This window comes from Cibotium barometz, chromosome 54 (genome assembly GCF_041138505.1).
Source record: "Cibotium barometz isolate CiBa-2024 chromosome 54, ASM4113850v1, whole genome shotgun sequence".
NCBI lineage: Eukaryota > Viridiplantae > Streptophyta > Polypodiopsida > Cyatheales > Cibotiaceae > Cibotium > Cibotium barometz.
In genome coordinates, this window is record NC_141099.1 from 1,236,275 (window position 1) to 1,255,168 (window position 18,894).

Sequence of the window (18,894 nt, forward strand, 5' to 3'; positions counted from 1 at the left end):
AAGTGAAGAGGTGAACTTGTTTTTTTGAGTTTTTCCCCAAAAAAAAACAAAGTGCTTTTCCGTTTTAATGTAAAAACTCACATGTGCTTTATTGACCTAAACCATCGCTTATGACAAGAAACCAACTTGCTTTTTCCAATAAACCATGCTGTTTTTTTCTAAAGCTGCCACCTATTGCTTTTTCATGTGCAACAAATTTCAGCCTGCGCACTCCTACCTACTGGCCATCCTCTTTTGATGTGACCCTTTGCTGCTCTCGGTCCCGCTACACGGGGCACAAGCTGGGCTGCCTAGGCTGAGCCGCCCATTGTGCCGTCATGTCCGGCTGGCTGCCCTCACCTGGCTGCTGCCTAGCCCAGCCGCATAGGATAGCGAAGCTTGGCTGCCCTAAGGCTGGCCATCAAAGGCTCATGCCTTGCCAACTTCAACCGTCTACATGCCATTATTGAGTACTAGCTTCAGCCATACACACGCAAAAAAAAAAAAGAACAACAAATCAACTCCTTGCATCACTTCTGACAGTCGACTAAACTTGCAATCTTGACACCAACAAAAACCTTGTAAAACACGCATAAAGCAACAATTTGATAGAAAGAGAAACGATGAGAGGCGGACCTAGGAAATGCAACATCTACGACGCCTAGACATACATACCTCTTCAACCTCTGCGTTAGGGTGGCTCTGATACCAACTGTAAAGTCCATCCCTCAATCTCCCTAAACACAGCTAAAAACCAAGGTTAGTTCTAAACCAAATCATGGGGTAACAGGCTAGCTCACCTCCCAACTGTAGGTCGGATACATCGAACCACCCCCGAGCCAAGGCTAGGGCTCCAACACAATCCCATAGGCCCATGTCTAACTCCAACATCCTATACCACCGAAGCCCACCCGTAGGCCTTCAACACGCCAACCTACGTACTCACAATGAGCACAGCATGAGCATGTCTAATCTCCTAGTCCAAGCCAAACCACCGTTAGTGGTGCATCCACACAACTATGTCTCATAATAACCCAAGCTCTCACTTATATAGTAATAACTATGCCATAAATAGCTAACTTACTATAAAAGGCCATTACGCTTGTTTTATCAATCCAGGAACCCTAGCCAAGTATCCGCTTGTTAATCCCTAATCTTGGGTGCTCCTAACCCCACCAAATTAGTCCCTAATCCATAGATTAGTGAAATTCCCCGGGGTCGAGGTTGAGCACAATCTTTACACACACTTCTATTATTAATACAATTAGACAATATGAAATGGCACAGTCACAAGATATGTAGACAAAGCTGAAAATTTAAATGATACTACAATAGAGCCAGAAAAGGCAGACGCCCCCTTGTAACTCGATTGTATTACCAAGGAAGATTACATACAAGCTTCATGGGCAATGCTTGCCAGATTTCCAATGACATCTATGCATATGAAAACATCTTCAAACAAGTTTTGTCGTTGAAGAGGTTGACTCCACAGCTTCTTTCAAAGAAAAATCTCACTCCCCAATCTTGTCACAAGCAACTACGCTCCATTGGCATCCATACACATGTAAATTTGTGTGCTAGGCCAAGACATAGAAGACCTTAATAGCCAAGAACGCGGATGTAAAGTAGATTAGAGAACACAAGAAGCTCTTACCCAAAAAAGGTTGCCAAATGCAAACTCCTTCCACCTTTAGGTCCAAGTAGTGATGAAAGAATTCTCCGTTGCACTCCCGGCTGAAATTAGGGTTTCTGCAAATTAGGGTTCCAATTGAATTAGGGTTTTGCAAGTGAGGGTTTCAGTTGAATTCACGGTGCTCTGAAATTGGTTTTCTGTAAAAATTAGGGTTTTGCAAAATTTAGGAATTCTTAAAATTAGGGTTTCGGCTGAATTAGGGCTCCCGCGAATATGGTTTCAACTGAATTCAAGGTTTCTACAACACTAAGGCTCTCAAATTGGATTTTCTGTAGAAATTAGGGTTTTACAAAAATTAGGGTTTCAAAATTCAGCGGCACCGTATGTAGAGATAAGCATAAGCAAAGGTTGAATAACCTGTTTTTTGTTGAGAAAATTCCGAAAATTAGAATTTTTGCAAAAAATTAGGGTTTCTGAAAAGTAGGGTTTCACATAGGCGCTCATCTATTGAGAGAGAAAGAAAGAAGAAAGAAAGTTGTATTAACGTCTACTAGAGGCCGAACTCGACCTATGAGAGAGAGAGAGAGGACAAGCCTTGGTCCAATTCTCACAAAAGATTATCATTGGCCCACCTCCCAAGTGCCCATAACTCTCCCAAGAGTGGGAGGGTGGCCAAGTCTTGGCCACGCGCCCAAACCCATGTCCATGCCCATATTCATTAGTAAGTTGTCCATCCGGCTTATAACTTGTTTGCAAGGTCACCCGCGAAACATTTCGCTACGAAACGAAACGATGCTAAACGATTTATTTTGGAACAAAACGTTTCAACGCCAGGTAGGTGGACAATGAAACGTTGGACCGAAACGATCATATACATAAAATGTGAAGCTACTAGCCAATAGTTATAAGATGATATTAGCATATTTATCATCAGTAAACAAAGAAGACATACAAAGAGAAGAGAAAAGAACAAATAGGATGAGAGACGGAAAGAGAAAGAATTATAAAAGCTAAAAAGCACACAAAATCACAACCTTTTTCCCCACATCAAACGATATGGTTTCAATGTGCACATTGAAACGTTTCAACACTGAATCCTGAAACGAGTTTCAAAGCCACCGAAACGAGTTTCATCGTGACCATGCTTGTCCGTCCACTCTTTAATGATGTGTGAAAGCCCAAACTCACTTATAAATTGTTAATGATGTGTGAATGCCCAAACTCACTTATAAATTGTCCGGTCACACCTTAATGAGTGTGAACCTGCAAAAACAGAGAAATAAGCCATAACTCATAAATGAACGAAGAGTTTAGTGGCACACTTACCACTAGTCTACAGCCCAAAAGTTAGGTCAAAATACAAATTCACGAGCTCGGTTCACAAGAGGGCGTCCCCTGCTTGTAAACTACACAAACAAAAATCTTGCAAGCAGAAAACAGTGCATGCAAAAATAGTTTCGTACATGCAAGTATGCCGTGCATAAGACTGTATCGGACAATCTCCCTTTCATTTAGCTTGTAAGAAACGGTCATTCTAGACGTAGACATAATCTAGATATGGGCGTGGCCCGACACCCTAGCCTCTCATATCCACCCTACTAGCCCCTAGTGTAGACATCAGTCCCCTACCATGAGGTGCCAGTCCACATGACCATTGGCATAGACACAAGTCCCCTACCGTGAAGTGTCATGTCCACACAATGAAGTCCGTCCATAGGTCCAAAGCGTAGAGAATGCCCAACTAGTGACAATTAGTGTCCAGATACATAACAGAGTGAGACTGTCCTCAATCACCCACAGTACTGCCCCAAGAAATGGTGCACGGCTCGGACCGTACCGTCGTGTAGAGGTGGTGCAGGATCCTCTGCCGAATATGGTGCGCTTTGGGACAACCCCAAAGGCACTGCCGTTGTGACTACGTGGGATGACCACACTGTACACACTATGCTGGCCGTCGTCGGATGGCAAACCAAGTGCCGATGGCGAGGATCTCATGGGCTAACTGCTAGAGGAAGAGTGTGATCTTCCTTGGTTGACGGAGGTCCCAAAGGCACTTCCAAAAATCTCAAAAGAAGCGTCCCAATGACAATTCAATGGCAGTGACGCTCAAATCCTCCCTCTATGAAGGGAAGAGTGCCATTCATAGACTTAAAAAAAGGACCAACTCTAAAAATGAGCTTCTACCATGCTCAAAAAACCTCTTTAATATTGTAGTGGGTGTCCTGTTATATGCAACCTTGCTCACGAGCACTTGTCCTCTAAATTCAGGAACTCAACCACAAGTTCCTCCTCCAGGTCTCCATTCCGAAACGCAGCTGAGTTTTTCATAAGCAATCCATGACATTGTTTTGATGGAGTTATACATCTTCCACACGGAGCCCATTTCCCCAAGCACATCTACAAACTACTCATTTTAAAAACAAAAAGTGAAGATGATTTATAGTGGCCATAGTTAGAAGAGTGACAAAGAGTCCACAGCCAAGAATAGATGCAAACCGGAATAACGTCCACAGAAGGTCCAAGAATGGAAGGAGAAATGATCAAACCATGAAGGACAATGTCTTGCTACTTGCTCATTGCCATAAGCTAAGTCGAAGCTAGGACCATCATGAAGAACTAGCACTAGTGCTTTGCATCCCAAATGTTATTCCATCAACACACAAGGGATTTGACATCATTGACAACCGGTCGGATGACCTCTCCTCCTATGTTTAAGGCCATATTGCTCTAGGAGGCTTTAAAGCAAGTATTTTATAAGCGCCACCATGCTGTGAAGCCCACTCAGGAGAGGTGGCCAGGAGAATTCTGATTGTGAACCTCATGATAGCCCAAAAACATCACAAAGAACAAGCTGTATGTATACAAAAAGCAGGATAGAACCTGTCTGGCCATCCTTGGTGCTGGTGACAGTGGAATGCTGCTGAAACTCTCGGCCTGGACAAGACGTATCAAATATTCGTAATGTCTTGTTATAACCACAAAACAACCTGCAAAAATATGCTTTCAAAATGTTAATCTGCCATGGCAGAAAACAGGAAGGGAATTTCACAAAAGAAGAACTGAGACATAGAATTACTTCTTTCTCAAGATGCTGCCTCCAGAACTTCCTCCTTGATGTATATCAGAAATCTTTCTACTGACAGGCTGGGTCTCTTTATGCTTCTTTTCAAAACGTTCACCCAGACAGGAACACAGATACCAGACAACTAACAGGGGCCGTATCTGGCCTCGATATACCTTTGCCCCCCGTACGCGTGCAGTCAGGGAGAGAGAGAGAGAGAGAGAGAGAGAGAGAGAGAGAGAGAGATGTATCAACATCTTCAAAAGACTGATAGGGTCTATGAAACCAAAAAGGTAGTACAATGTATCCATGATGAATATTGAACCATGGAAAAGAAAAACCTGTACCAAACTAGCTACAAAAGCAAAAAGTTTTCATGTGATGCTACATGGTGACAATGTGTGCTCATATAGTGATACCATCCTCCTCCAAAATAGAATGCAAAAGCAGCCAAAACATCTCCCGTCTGTGATGGCAGCTCGCCACGTTGTTGAAGGAGATCCCGGATCTGCAGCTTCTGGGTGGAGGGATGACGCCTCTGAGATCCGGGGCATCTGGCTCTCAGAAGGGACACCCCGTGTACATGGGGAATTGTATGAGTCGGTGACAGGGAAAGTCCAAGCACCAAGAGTCACATCAAAATGTGATCACCAGCACTATGGAGATGAAGCAAGGATGCCCTCTCTCTCCGGCACTCTTTGACCTTTTACATAGATCTCTGACTTTATTGACAAATTTGGTGGGCCGGGCTCCACACTGTGATACGTTGGTACCCATTTTGCTTAATATGCACATGACAATATTGATTGCAAATTCAGCAGAGGGGCTACAGAGACACTTGATGATATTGCAGGCCCAGTTAACCTTGGCAAGACCAAGGTTATGATCTTCAACACTTGTGGCCTCTAGACTGAGCTTCACATATGCAAGGGATCAGGTAGACATTGGCTCATCTTCTGTATAATTGGGAGTCATCTTTTCTGGACCCTACTTCACTATGTGCCCAGTGGCTCCGGCTCGACTGATGAGACGGTATGCGGCTTTGGCTCCATTGGACCAACAGTGCTTCAACGCTCACTTTCAGAAGCCTAGCACTAAGGGGTGGCTTTTTGAAATACTTGTGACACCTGCACTGATGTATCGGGCGACCTTTTGGGAACCAGACCTCAGGGAGGTTGACTGGAGGTGGATAGAGAGATTGCAGGTCATGAGGTTTCACGGATGATTTGGAGTAAGCTTCAAAGACCTACTCCATTATTCTTGCAGGGTTTGGAGCAGTTCCCTTGGTAGTTGATGCACTCTTCCAGACAGTGACCTTCATATACCACAACTATAACTTGGACAAAGGCAGGCTCCCTGGACTGGCACTAGAGTCGTCTCGGCGACTAGCCGAGACAGGACATGTTAGGGTTTGGTATGCCAAGGTTCCTAACTGGTTCCTCTCACATGGGCTTGAAATGGACAGTATGCCCCCCCATTTCACTATGGTTTGGATGCACCACTATTAATCTCACCTGCTAGGACATTGACCAACTTATCTGAGCTGACCTCTTCTTACTGGAGACCGTTGCAGCTTCCTACCAAGATGCAGTTTTACCTGGATCACATTGTGAGGCTTACAGAGGATAGCTTTATTCAAAAGCCCAGCTATCTTTAAAGACACATGTCACATGCCATGAGGATTGTGATCGCCAGAACAGAGTCTGATCACATCGCCTAAAGGTGGAGAATGGGCAAGCAAAGGGCACTACCAAAGAGAACAGGATTTTCCGATTTCGTTCCCTACAGGTCAATGCCCACTGTACTATGAGATACAAGGGAGGTTTCATTGCCGATTTTGTTCCCTACAGGTCGAGACAAAGGAGCACTATCGTTGCATATGCCCACTGTACTATGAGATACGAGGGAGGTGTCATTGCCTCTCCACAGAGGGATCTGGGCCACTTTCTTGGGTCACTCATTTCCCAATCCAGCAATGCTTGGGACTCTATCTGTGAGCTACGCCGCCACAGATCAGCTATGTAGAGAGACACAGGGCCAGATCCCAGATACCTCTTCACAGTGCACCAACACGTGTTTCTTTAATCCGACACAAGATGGAGACCACTGGATAGACCCGGATGCCCCTACTCGATGAAGCAGGCAACCCACACTGACAGCACATATGCCGCCCCACCAAGCAGGCGTCTCTGTAGACAAAGCGATTCAGGTGCAGCAAGCTAGACAGCTGAGACCCACTGGTCCGCGGAGATGCTCCACCCCAGAGATCCTCCAGGGAAGCAAGAGTGCCCATCCACAAGCAGCGGATGTGGAGAGACTCTATATAGTCATAGATGTCGGGAACCCACTTGGATCCCCATTGTACCAATGTCACTTACAGGGCTGTTGTTTCTTCTCTCCGCTCTATTTGGATGTTTTTTTCCCATGATTTTGTCACTTCATGCACACAATCTAACACGTTTGGTCTTATAGTCCCTTTGGTCTTTTGTAGACATTGACAGAGCTCTCTCTATCACTCTCTCTTTGGTAGACACTCTCTCTCTCTCTCTCGCCCTCTCGCCCCTCCCGCTGCCTGCCTGCGCCCCCCATCTCTCTCTCTCTCTCTCTCGCCGCTGCCCACCTCTCTCTCTCTCTCTCCCCGCTGCCCACCTCTCTCTCTCTCTCTCTCTCGCCTGCTGCTCGCCCCTCCCGCTGCCTGCCTGCGCCCCCCATCTCTCTCTCTCTCTCTCTCTCTCTCTCTCGCCCTGCTCGCCGCCGCCGCCCTGCTCGCTTCCGCCGCCTTCCCTCCCGCATGCTGTCCCCCCTGCTCGCCGCCGCCACCTGCTGTTCGCCCTGCTCGTTTCCTCCGCCCTGTTAACGCCGCCTGCTTCGCTTCCCCCTCCCGCCTGCTGTTCTGTACGCCGCACATGGCCAGCCTATCTATCCGCTAGGCTGTTCGGGCCCCCAAGGCAGCAGCATAACTCTCTCTCTCTCTCGATTCTTCCATGGCTTCCCCCTTGCGCAACCCGACGAAGGCGACCTTTATGGTCACAAACAAGAGGATAACAAATGTGGAAAAGGAAATGAAGGAATGGAAGGCAGAGATGGAGGGATGGTGGAAGGAGAAAGCCAACTTTCTCCTAATGGTATTCAATGAGGGTAAGCGGTGGAAAGAGGAGAAGGAGGACCTCATAGCGGAAGTCAAAGACCTTCACGGGGAAGTCAACACGCTCAAAGGCGTAATTTCAGCTCTTCAGAGGGAGCTTGCAGAGGCCAAGGCAAATGGTGGACTTGAAGAAGGTGAAATTCAGCCATCCATGACAGAAGAGCTCAAGGTTATCAAGGAACAAGTACGGGCAATTAAGGAAGAAGAGAAGCAAAACGAAGCAAAGACTTCCTCGTGGGTGGAAGTCATCACCAAGACGCAAAAGAAGATGGATGAAGCGGAGAAGTGGATAGAGGTCGCCAAGAAGGGTAAAGGTAAGGAGATAACAACCCCTACACCTACAATCATCAACATGACTTTGGAAGAGGAACAACGAAGACGTACACGTGCTTTGCATGTGAGGATCACCGGCCTTAAAGACGGGGATAAAGCTGAAGAGGAGGTAAAAGAGCTTATGGTGTTGATGGGGATTGACAGTCCGGCCCACGCAAAAGCTTGGAGAGTGGGCAAAAAAAGCGGAGGCAACGGGGAAACATCAAAGGAAAGAGCTCTCATACTTCGCTTCCCCTCTATTGAGGCAAACAAGGAGTTCTTGAAGAGACGACCCACTTTAAAGAATACAGGCATTTTTCTTGGTGATGATCTTACTCTTTCACAGCTTGCACATATGAAGGAAGTTATGCCAGAGATTAGAGCGGCAAGAGAAAAGGGAAAGATAGCATTTTATAGAGAAGGGAGGGTGGTCATCGTGGAGCGACGCTCTACATGACGGTGCGAGACCTATGGGACCAAATTAAAGCTGGCAGCCTGGAACTGCAATGGATCCCTCAGACTTGATGTAGGTGCCTTTGACGACAGCTTTAGAGATAGAGATATAGTCTTCTACTCGGAGACTCACCAGGCCCCTGGTCAGATGATGCCGCAGGTGACAGGATGCAGATGGGAGACAGCTTGCAGAGTAGGGACGAGATCGGTACACAGTAGTAGAGGATCAGGAGGGGTGGCAGTTCTTTTCAGGGAGGAGCTGCAACCGCTTCTACACATCGTTCGGAGAGATGATCAGGCCAGATATATGTGGGTGAGACTGAGGGCCGACACAGGCAGATTCCTGTATATTGCCATATGCTATTTTGCTCCTAGTACATCGACATATGCAGCACCTAGAGGGCAGTCTCCTTTCTCTATGCTAGATGATGACATATGGGAGTTCTCTAGGGATGGAGACATCATCCTGTTAGGGGACTTTAATGCCCGGACGGGCAACCGCCAGACAGCCTTTTATGATACCTCGGAGGAGATGCTGAGAGAGCTGGACACTCAGGATATGGGACTAGACAGACGCTCACAGGATGTGGAGTGCACAGAGTATGGGAGATATTTGGTAGATATGGGGACTGCACATGGGTTGGCCATACTTAATGGATTGCAGAGGTTTCCGTCAGCAGCTGGATTTACTTGCTTTCCACATAGACATGGTGCTAGCACAGTGGATTATGTTATGGCTATGCCCAGCTTTGTTTCATGCATTGAGGACTTCACAGTTGGATCTCGGCCCATTGGGGTAGTAGTGGATCATGCATTGTTGACATTGACTATCTCTTTTCACTTTACCACAGCTCAGAGGACACGAGGGGCAGATCACACTCGATATACTTTTACCTCAGAGACTGATATGTATACACAGATGGGATTTATAGACGTCTGTACACAGAGGAGCCAGGGAGACCTTTGGAGGAGTTGACCCATATACTGACAGAGACTTTACATGATGCAGCGAGAGAGGCATATCCACATACTCAGCCTCGACAGAGACAGCGTTCTAGATGTATGCCCCAGAACAGTTGGTATGATGAGGAGTGCAGAGAGACCAGAGCCCGACTGCAGCGGGAGGTTGCTTTGGGAGTCACTACTCACTGACAGTCACGTATTGCCTTCCGACGCCTTGTGCGAAGGAAGAAGCGGGCCTTCCTTGCTCAGCTAGAGCAGGAATTATACCAGCTGTTCTTGAGCCAGGATTCGAGGGAGGCTTGGCATCTATTTCAAGAGTCCTCCCCTGCTTTGGCCATCACTTCTACAGAGGTCTGGGGTAGTTATGCAGCATCTCTATATACAGTTCCTGGACAGACACCTTTTCCTGACCCGCCAGCACCATGCCCACAGACATTCATGAAGACTGGGAGAGCATATGATCATGATGGATTGGTCGCTGAGCACTTTATTCATGCGAGAGACATGCTGGCAGAGCTTCTAGCAGTGATGTTCAATCGTGCTATGTGCGAAGGCTTACCCGAGACTTGGAGTAGGTCCACCATCGTGCCTATCTTCAAGTCAGGGGACCCTATGGAGCCAGGGAATTATCGCACTATTATGATTGGTCACACACTAGCACAATTGTATGCATCCATTCTTGAGCAGCAGTTGAGTAGATGGGCAGAGAGAGTTGGCATTCGAGCAGAGGGACAGGCAAGGTTCAGGAGAGGTTTCTCTACTCTTGACCACATCTTGACTCTACGGGCCATTATTGAGGAGGGCAGGTCGCATGGGCGACCGATTTATTGTAGCTTTGTGGACTTCCGCAAAGCATTTGATACAGTGCCCAGAGCCAGATTGATGAGGCGATTACAGGAGATGGGGGTACCCACAGAGCTCATATGGGGGATTATGGCTTTATATAGATCAGTTGCAGGACAGGTACGCACCCCAGAGGGGGTCTCTACTTTGGTTCACTCCACTATAGGAGTGAAGCAAGGTTGCCCGTTATCTCCTTCACTGTTTGGTATGTATGTGGATGAGGCTTCTGACTACATTGAGAGATTGGGGGACAGAGGAGCCCAGCTAGCAGGTACATGGATCCCACTATTGTTATATGCTGATGATATTGTGTTGATCTCTGACTCCCCTGAGGGTATGCAGCGTCATCTGGATGCTTTACATGAGTTTGCACATGATAGTGGATTGTCTGTCAACCTTGGCAAAACCAAGGTTATGGTGTTTAACACCACGCCACAGTGGGTTAGGCGATCAGCTTCCACATTTACATATGGGCAAGAGATTGTGGAGTATACAGATGCATATACATATCTTGGGGTAGTATTCAGTGGGCCAGTGTTTTCGATGAGGAGAGCAGCAGAGACTAGATTGACTAGAGCACATGCAGCCCTGGGTGGTTTGGAGAGGATGTGTTCGCAGGTTCAGTTTCAGGAACCTCGAACGAAACTTTGGCTTTTTGACACTCTAGTGACATCAGCTATGCTTTATGGAGTGCAGATATGGGGACCTTCAGTGGGCCATCACAGCGCAGGCGGGTGGAGAGGTATGAAGAGGCCTTTGGTATCTATGATTGCTAGGATTATTAGAGCCAAGGCCGTGGTACCTCATGAGATTATTCGAGCAGAGCTGGCGGCTGCCCCTCTGGTGATTGAGGCTCTTACGAGATCAGTCTCCTACATACATGGCTTGTGGGATCTCCCCCGAGACAGATATGCACGCCTCGCCCTGGAGTCCTCCCGACAGTTAGCTCTACAGGGAGACACGGCTTGTTGGTATGGACACATGACATCTTGGTTCCAGGCACATGGTTTTAGCATGGACAAATTGCCTCCCTTCCAGTATTCTCTGGAGGCACCCTCTCTCACTCTCACACGGACAGAGATTACCAGACTCATCCGTCAGGATTTAGTTCAGCTGGACATTAGGAGGACATGGATACAGCCGACTGAGGAGCTGGGCACGAAGATGGCTTTCTACACAGAGCATTTTCTTCAGCTCACAGCAGATGGTTTTGTGATCAGACCCAGTTACATGGATGTACACTTGTCTCATGCAGTACGATGCGCTATTGGTCAGATTCGCACATCCTCACACCAGCTTGAGATTGAGATTGGCCGATATAGAGGTATACCAGCTGAGGCCAGGATATGCCGAGTATGCCATGGGGAGCCAGAGACAGAGCTGCATTATATATGCCATTGTACTGCATACTATGAGATACGTGGTCGTTTCCACTGTTTATTTAGAGAGGGCTTTGGACCACTTTCCAGAGTCATGGGGTACCAGGACCACAGGTGTTTGGGATTGTTCTTGCTGGAGCTGCGGAGACATAGAGATAGCCTGCTTAGGCGCACAGAGAGCCAGACTCAGAGGCACATTACAGATTTCTTTAGTCCAGCCATCACTGCGCCAGATGGACCACAGCAGCAGCAGGACATGGATACCGCCCACACCAGGGGTACACTGATTGATCGTGCGACTGCGCTTGGGTGGTTCAGACGCCCACGACTACGAAGGAGGGCTTCCCAGCATAGACGGAGGTTGCAGCGGCAGATTCCGATTATTCTTGCGAGGCATGCCGGACACCCAGTCAGGGTGTTGACCACAGAGGATATTGAGGAGATCCGCCAGTGTCCGATGCGGCACATATTATGAGATGGAGGCACCTCCATAGTGTACCCCTCCGTCCCACATGATATTGTATCCCCTCACTATATTCCACTCACCTCCATAGCGTACCCTCCCCTCACTATATTCCAGTTCCAGTTTCATTTTCTAGGTGCCAGTAGTATCATCTTTATTTTTCATTTTCTGGGTTTTTTTATCCAGACATTGTATCAGATCCACCTTGATGTAACTTTTGGTCTCATAGGTCATTATGGCCTTTTGAAGACGTTAATATAACATTTCATTTCATTTCTCTCTCCCGCAAGTGTTAACCCATACCTCATCACATTGCAAGTATCTTGCAGAAGAACGTCTTCGAGGTGCTACGTCTTGGTGCCCATTTCACAAGAGGCCAAAAAAGGCTTCGGAGAATCATCCAAGGCTCACAACAACAAAGGAGCAAAACAAGGACAAGCCAAGCAGCAAGGAGGTTTGGGAAATGCTGCTGATAAGAAGACCGTCCTGCTGCGAGAAGGCTCCCAAGAGCTTCAGAGCGTGATCAAATCCGTGGAAACGGGTGACCTATCAGTGGTGTAGGCCAAGTCACTACCGCAATTCCAAGATTGGATCTTCGGAGAGAAGAGATATCTTCAATACTTAGTTGATCAGGTAGCGTGACTTACTTCATCTCTCTCTCTCTCTCTCTCTCTCTCTCTCTCTCTCTCTCTCTCTCTCTCTCTGAGTCCTCCCCTGCTTTGGCCATCACTTCTACAGAGGTTTGGGGTAGTTATGCAACATCTCTATATACAGTTCCTGGACAGACACCTTTTCCTGACCCGCCAGCACCATGCCCACAGACATGTACTTTCTTTACCGTAGAGATGGTAAGGAAGGCCATTGATAGGATGAAGACTGGGAGAGCATATGATCACGATGGATTGGTTGCTGAGCACTTTATTCATGCTAGAGACATGCTGGCAGAGCTTCTAGCAGTGATGTTCAATCGTGCTATGTGCGAAGGCTTACCCGAGACTTGGAGTAGGTCCACCATCGTGCCTATCTTCAAGTCAGGGGACCCTATGCAGCCAGGGAATTATCGCACTATTATGATTGGTCACACACTAGCACGATTGTATGCATCCATTCTTGAGCAGCAGTTGAGTAGATGGGCAGAGAGAGTTGGCATTCGAGCAGAGGGACAGGCAGGGTTCAGGACAGGTTTCTCTACTCTTGACCACATCTTGACTCTGCGGGCCATTATTGAGGAGGGCAGGTCGCATGGGCGACCGATTTATTGTAGCTTTGTGGACTTCCGCAAAGCATTTGATACAGTGCCCAGAGCCAGATTGATGAGGCGATTACAGGAGATGGGGGTACCCACAGAGCTCATATGGGGAATTATGGCTTTATACAGATCAGCTGCAGGACAGGTACGCACCCCAGAGGGGGTCTCTACTTTGGTTCACTCCACTATAGGAGTGAAGCAAGGTTGCCCGTTATCTCCTTCACTGTTTGGTATGTATGTGGATGAGGCTTCTGACTACATTGAGAGATTGGGGGACAGAGGAGCCCAGCTAGCAGGTACATGGATCCCACTATTGTTATATGCTGATGATATTGTGTTGATCTCTGACTCTCCTGAGGGTATGCAGCGTCATCTGGATGCTTTACATGAGTTTGCACATGATAGTGGATTGTCTGTCAACCTTGGCAAAACCAAGGTTATGGTGTTTAACACCACGCCACAGTGGGTTAGGCGATCAGCTTCCACATTTACATATGGGCAGGAGATTGTGGAGTATACAGATGCATATACATATCTTGGGGTAGTATTCAGTGGGCCAGTGTTTTCGATGAGGAGAGCAGCAGAGACTAGATTGACTAGAGCACATGCAGCCCTGGGTGGTTTGGAGAGGATGTGTTCGCAGGTTCAGTTTCAGCAACCTCGAACGAAACTTTGGCTTTTTGACACTCTAGTGACATCAGCTATGCTTTATGGAGTGCAGATATGGGGACCTTCAGTGGGCCATCACAGCGCAGGCGGGTGGAGAGGTATGAAGAGGCCTTTGGTATCTATGATTGCTAGGCTTATTAGAGCCAAGGCTGTGGTACCTCATGAGATTATTCGAGCAGAGCTGGCGGCTGCCCCTCTGGTGATTGAGGCTCTTACGAGATCAGTCTCCTACATACATGGCTTGTGGGATCTCCCCCGAGACAGATATGCACGCCTCGCCCTGGAGTCCTCCCGACAGTTAGCTTTACAGGGAGACACGGCTTGTTGGTATGGACACATGACATCTTGGTTCCAGGCACATGGTTTTAGCATGGACAGATTGCCTCCCTTCCAGTATTCTCTGGAGGCACCCTCTCTCACTCTCACACGGACAGAGATTACCAGACTCATCCGTCAGGATTTAGTTCAGCTGGACATTAGGAGGACATGGATACAGCCGACTGAGGAGCTGGGCACGAAGATGGCTTTCTACACAGAGCATTTTCTTCAGCTCACAGCAGATGGTTTTGTGATCAGACCCAGTTACATGGATGTACACTTGTCTCATGCAGTACGATGTGCTATTGGTCAGATTCGCACATCCTCACACCAGCTTGAGATTGAGATTGGCCGATATAGAGGTATACCAGCTGAGGCCAGGATATGCCGAGTATGCCATGGGGAGCCAGAGACAGAGCTGCATTATATATGCCATTGTACTGCATACTATGAGATACGTGGTCGTTTCCACTGTTTATTCAGAGAGGGTTTTGGACCACTTTCCAGAGTCATGGGGTACCAGGACCAGAGGTGTTTGGGATTGTTCTTGCTTGAGCTGCGGAGACATAGAGATAGCGTGCTTAGGCGCACAGAGAGCCAGACTCAGAGGCACATTACAGACTTTTTTAGTCCGGCCATCACTGCGCCAGATGGACCACAGCAGCAGCAGGACATGGATACCGCCCACACCAGGGGTACACTGATTGATCGTGCGATTGAGCTTGGGTGGTCCAGACGCCCACGACTACGGAGGAGGGCATCCCAGCATAGACAGAGGTTGGAGCGGCAGATTCGGATTATTCTTGCGAGGCATGCGAGACACCCAGTCAGGGTGCTGACCACAGAGGATATTGAGGAGATCCGCCAGTGTCCGATGCGGCACATATTATGAGATGGAGGTACCTCCATAGTGTACCTTCCAGTTCCAGTTTCATTTTCTAGGTGCCAGTAGTATCATCTTTATTTTTCATTTTCTGGGTTTTTTTATCCAGACATTGTATCAGATCCACCATGATGTAACTTTTGGTCTCATAGGTCATTATGGCCTTTTGAAGACGTTAATAAAACATTTCATTTCATTTTCTCTCTCTCTCTCTCTCTCTCTCTCTCTCTCTCTCTCTCTCTCTCTCTCTCTCTCTCCATAGTGTACCCCTCCGTCCCACATGATATTGTATCCCCTCACTATATTCCACTCACCTCCATAGCGTACCCCCCCCCTCACTATATTCACACCCTATAAGGGTTTCTGTTTACCTTCCATTTCCAGTTTCATTTTCTAGGTGCCTGTAGTATCATCTTTATTTTTCATTTTCTGGGTTTTCTTATCCAGACATTGTATCAGATCCACCATGATGTAACTTTTGGTCTCATAGGTCATTATGGCCTTTTGAAGACGTTAATATAACATTTCATTTCATTTCTCTCGCTTCTCGCCTACCATCCTCGCCCTTGCCTCTTGCTTCTGCTCATTCATGTTAAATTTGCAGCAATGTGATGAGCTGTGGTGGATCAAATGCTAGAATCAACATCATTAACAAAGAGATTAGACAATGATTAAGACGTGATTAGTGAGCAATTAACTGATAGCTTAATGTAGGCATGGATAATCAAAAACCAGCAAATTCTCATTAGGCCATTGCCTCAATTTATAGAGTTTACATCCAAGCATCTAATCCCACTGATCTCTCCTTGATTCACTCCACCTCTTTTGCTTGATTCTCTCCACCTCTTCCCAGAATATCTCCACACATCCTAAATCTTCCCATGCTACCCTTTATTCTCTCCCAGTAGATACTTCTCATCTTTTCACAGCTTCTCACTCATTTACAGATTCTCTTTTATAGCCTCTTGCTAAGGGCTTGTTTCCGCACACACCCTATTCACTTGTATATTTCAACACCTCCCCTCAAGTGAATAATCCTAGCACACTTGAACCCTATACCAAGTTTCCCTCTTACTTGGTAGTCCGCGACCAGTGCCTCAAGTCCCTAAACTCAGTCCTTCACACTCTCTCTCTCTCTCTCTCTCTCTGTGTCCAAGGCTACTACAAGTGCCCGTGACCTTGACTAAAGTGCTCACACATACTTCTACCACATGGCCTACATCATCGGTGGCTCAGAGGTGGTTTTAATATGTTGGGACAAGTTACATTGGGTTGTGGGGTTTCTCTCTCTCTCTTAATACGTTGGGACAAGTTACATTGGGTTTTGGTATCTATGATTGTTAGGCTTATTAGAGCCAAGGCTGTGGTACCTCATGAGATTATTCGAGCAGAGCTGGCGGCTGCCCCTCTGGTGATTGAGGCTCTTACGAGATCAGTCTCCTACATACATGGTTTGTGGGATCTCCCCCGAGACAGATATGCACGCCTCGCCCTGGAGTCCTCCCGACACTTAGCTTTACAGGGAGACACGGCTTGTTGGTATGGACAGATGACATCTTGGTTCCAGGCACATGGTTTTAGCATGGACAGATTGCCTCCCTTCCAGTATTCTCTGGAGGCACCCTCTCTCACTCTTACACGGACAGAGATTACCAGACTCATCCGTCAGGATTTAGTTCAGCTGGACATTAGGAGGACATGGATACAGCCGACTGAGGAGCTGGGCACGAAGATGGCTTTCTACAGAGAGCATTTTCTTCAGCTCACAGCAGATGGTTTTGTGATCAGACCCAGTTACATGGATGTACACTTGTCTCATGCAGTACGATGTGCTATTGGTCAGATTCGCACATCCTCACACCAGCTTGAGATTGAGATTGGCCGATATAGAGGTATCCCAGCTGAGGCCAGGATATGCCGAGTATGCCATGGGGAGCCAGAGACAGAGCTGCATTATATATGCCATTGTACTGCATACTATGAGATACGTGGTCGTTTCCACTGTTTATTCAGAGAGGGTTTTGGACCACTTTCCAGAGTCATGGGGTACCAGGACCAGAGGTGTTTGGGATTGTTCTTGCTTGAGCTGCGGAGACATAGAGATAGCCTGCTTAGGCGCACAGAGAGCCAGACTCAAAGGCACATTACAGATTTCTTTAGTCCAGCCATCACTGCGCCAGATGGACCACAGCAGCAGCAGGACATGGATACCGCCCACACCAGGGGTACACTGATTGATCGTGCGATTGAGCTTGGGTGGTCCAGACGCCCACGACTACGGAGGAGGGCATCCCAGCATAGACGGAGGTTGCAACGGCAGATTCGGATTATTCTTGCGAGGCATGCGGGACACCCAGTCAGGGTGCTGACCACAGAGGATATTGAGGAGATCCGCCAGTGTCCGATGCGGCACATATTATGAGATGGAGGTACCTCCATAGTGTACCTTCCAGTTCCAGTTTCATTTTCTAGGTGCCAGTAGTATCATCTTTATTTTTCATTTTCTGGGTTTTTTTATCCAGACATTGTATCAGATCCACCATGATGTAACTTTTGGTCTCATAGGTCATTATGGCCTTTTGAAGACGTTAATATAACATTTCATTTCATTTTCATTTCTCTCTCTCTCTCTCTCTCTCTCTCTCTCTCTCTCTCTCTCTCTCTCTCTCTCAGAAAAGATGATCTGACTCCACTTCCTTAGGAGCCTCCATGAAGTTTGCCGATGTCGTTCCTTCTCCACTGGGTTTGCTGTAGCAATCTCTTGCCATGTGGCCTGGCTTTCCACAGCTGTGGCAAGTGAAGGTCCTTCCTCCTACTCTGCCTCTTCCTCGTCCTCGTCCTCGAGAGAATCCTCCTCGGGTGAAGAATGCTATTTCTTCTCCAGCTGTTGAGTTCAGCCATTTCTTCTCTTTGACCCTGGTCTCTTGCTCTAGTAGAGCTCCTTTTATCTCATGTAGCTTCAATTCAGGTACATTCTTTAAGGTTGCTACAATGTTTTCATATTCACCTTTGTCCACACTCTTCAGAAGCACTGCTAGTGCCTTACCATCTTCTGCCTTCTTGCCAATGGCTGCCAGTTGTTGCTTAATGCTTTTATATTTGTTCAAGTGTGTGATTAAAGGTTCACTTTCCTTCATATCCAGTTTGTAGAATTGCATTAACAGATTTATCTTTGAATTTTTTGCTCGAGTGCCAAATAATTTATTGAGTTCATCCCATGCATCTTTTGCCCATTGTATCCCTGTGATGTGCCCTACCAGAGAAAGGATGGGTTTGTGATTAGACCCAACTACATGGATACTCATCTTTCTCATGGGGTACGGTGTGCTATTGGTCAGATGCGCACATCCTCACACCAGCTAGAGATTAAGACTCGCAGATTCAAAGGAGTACCAGCTGAGGCCAGGATTTGTCAGTTGTGCCAGATGGAGCTAGAGACAAAGTTACATTACATATGTCACAGTCCAGTATATTATGAGATACGAGACCGTTTTCACTGCCTGTTTAGAGAGGGTTTCGGACCACTTTCCAGAGTCATGAGATA

General features: G+C 47.2%; 1 protein-coding gene across 5 annotated transcripts in view; it reads right to left on the reverse strand.

The window, feature by feature from the left end:
* Positions 1–18,894, reverse strand: part of LOC147607764 (Transducin/WD40 repeat-like superfamily protein) — a 143,008-nt gene that overhangs the window by 64,634 nt on the left and 59,480 nt on the right. For 4 of the 5 annotated variants that reach the window (XR_015264549.1, XM_086789577.1, XM_086789578.1 and 1 more), the window contains one exon: positions 4,493–4,599. Coding sequence is in view for 4 of the 5 variants with exons in the window: in XM_086789577.1 (XP_086645703.1) it covers positions 4,493–4,599 (107 nt within the window). In the remaining variant the exon portion in view is untranslated. Of the gene's footprint in view, positions 1–1,633; positions 1,729–4,492; positions 4,600–18,894 lie in introns of all 5 variants that reach the window. The other variant, XM_086789576.1, reaches the window with a different exon arrangement.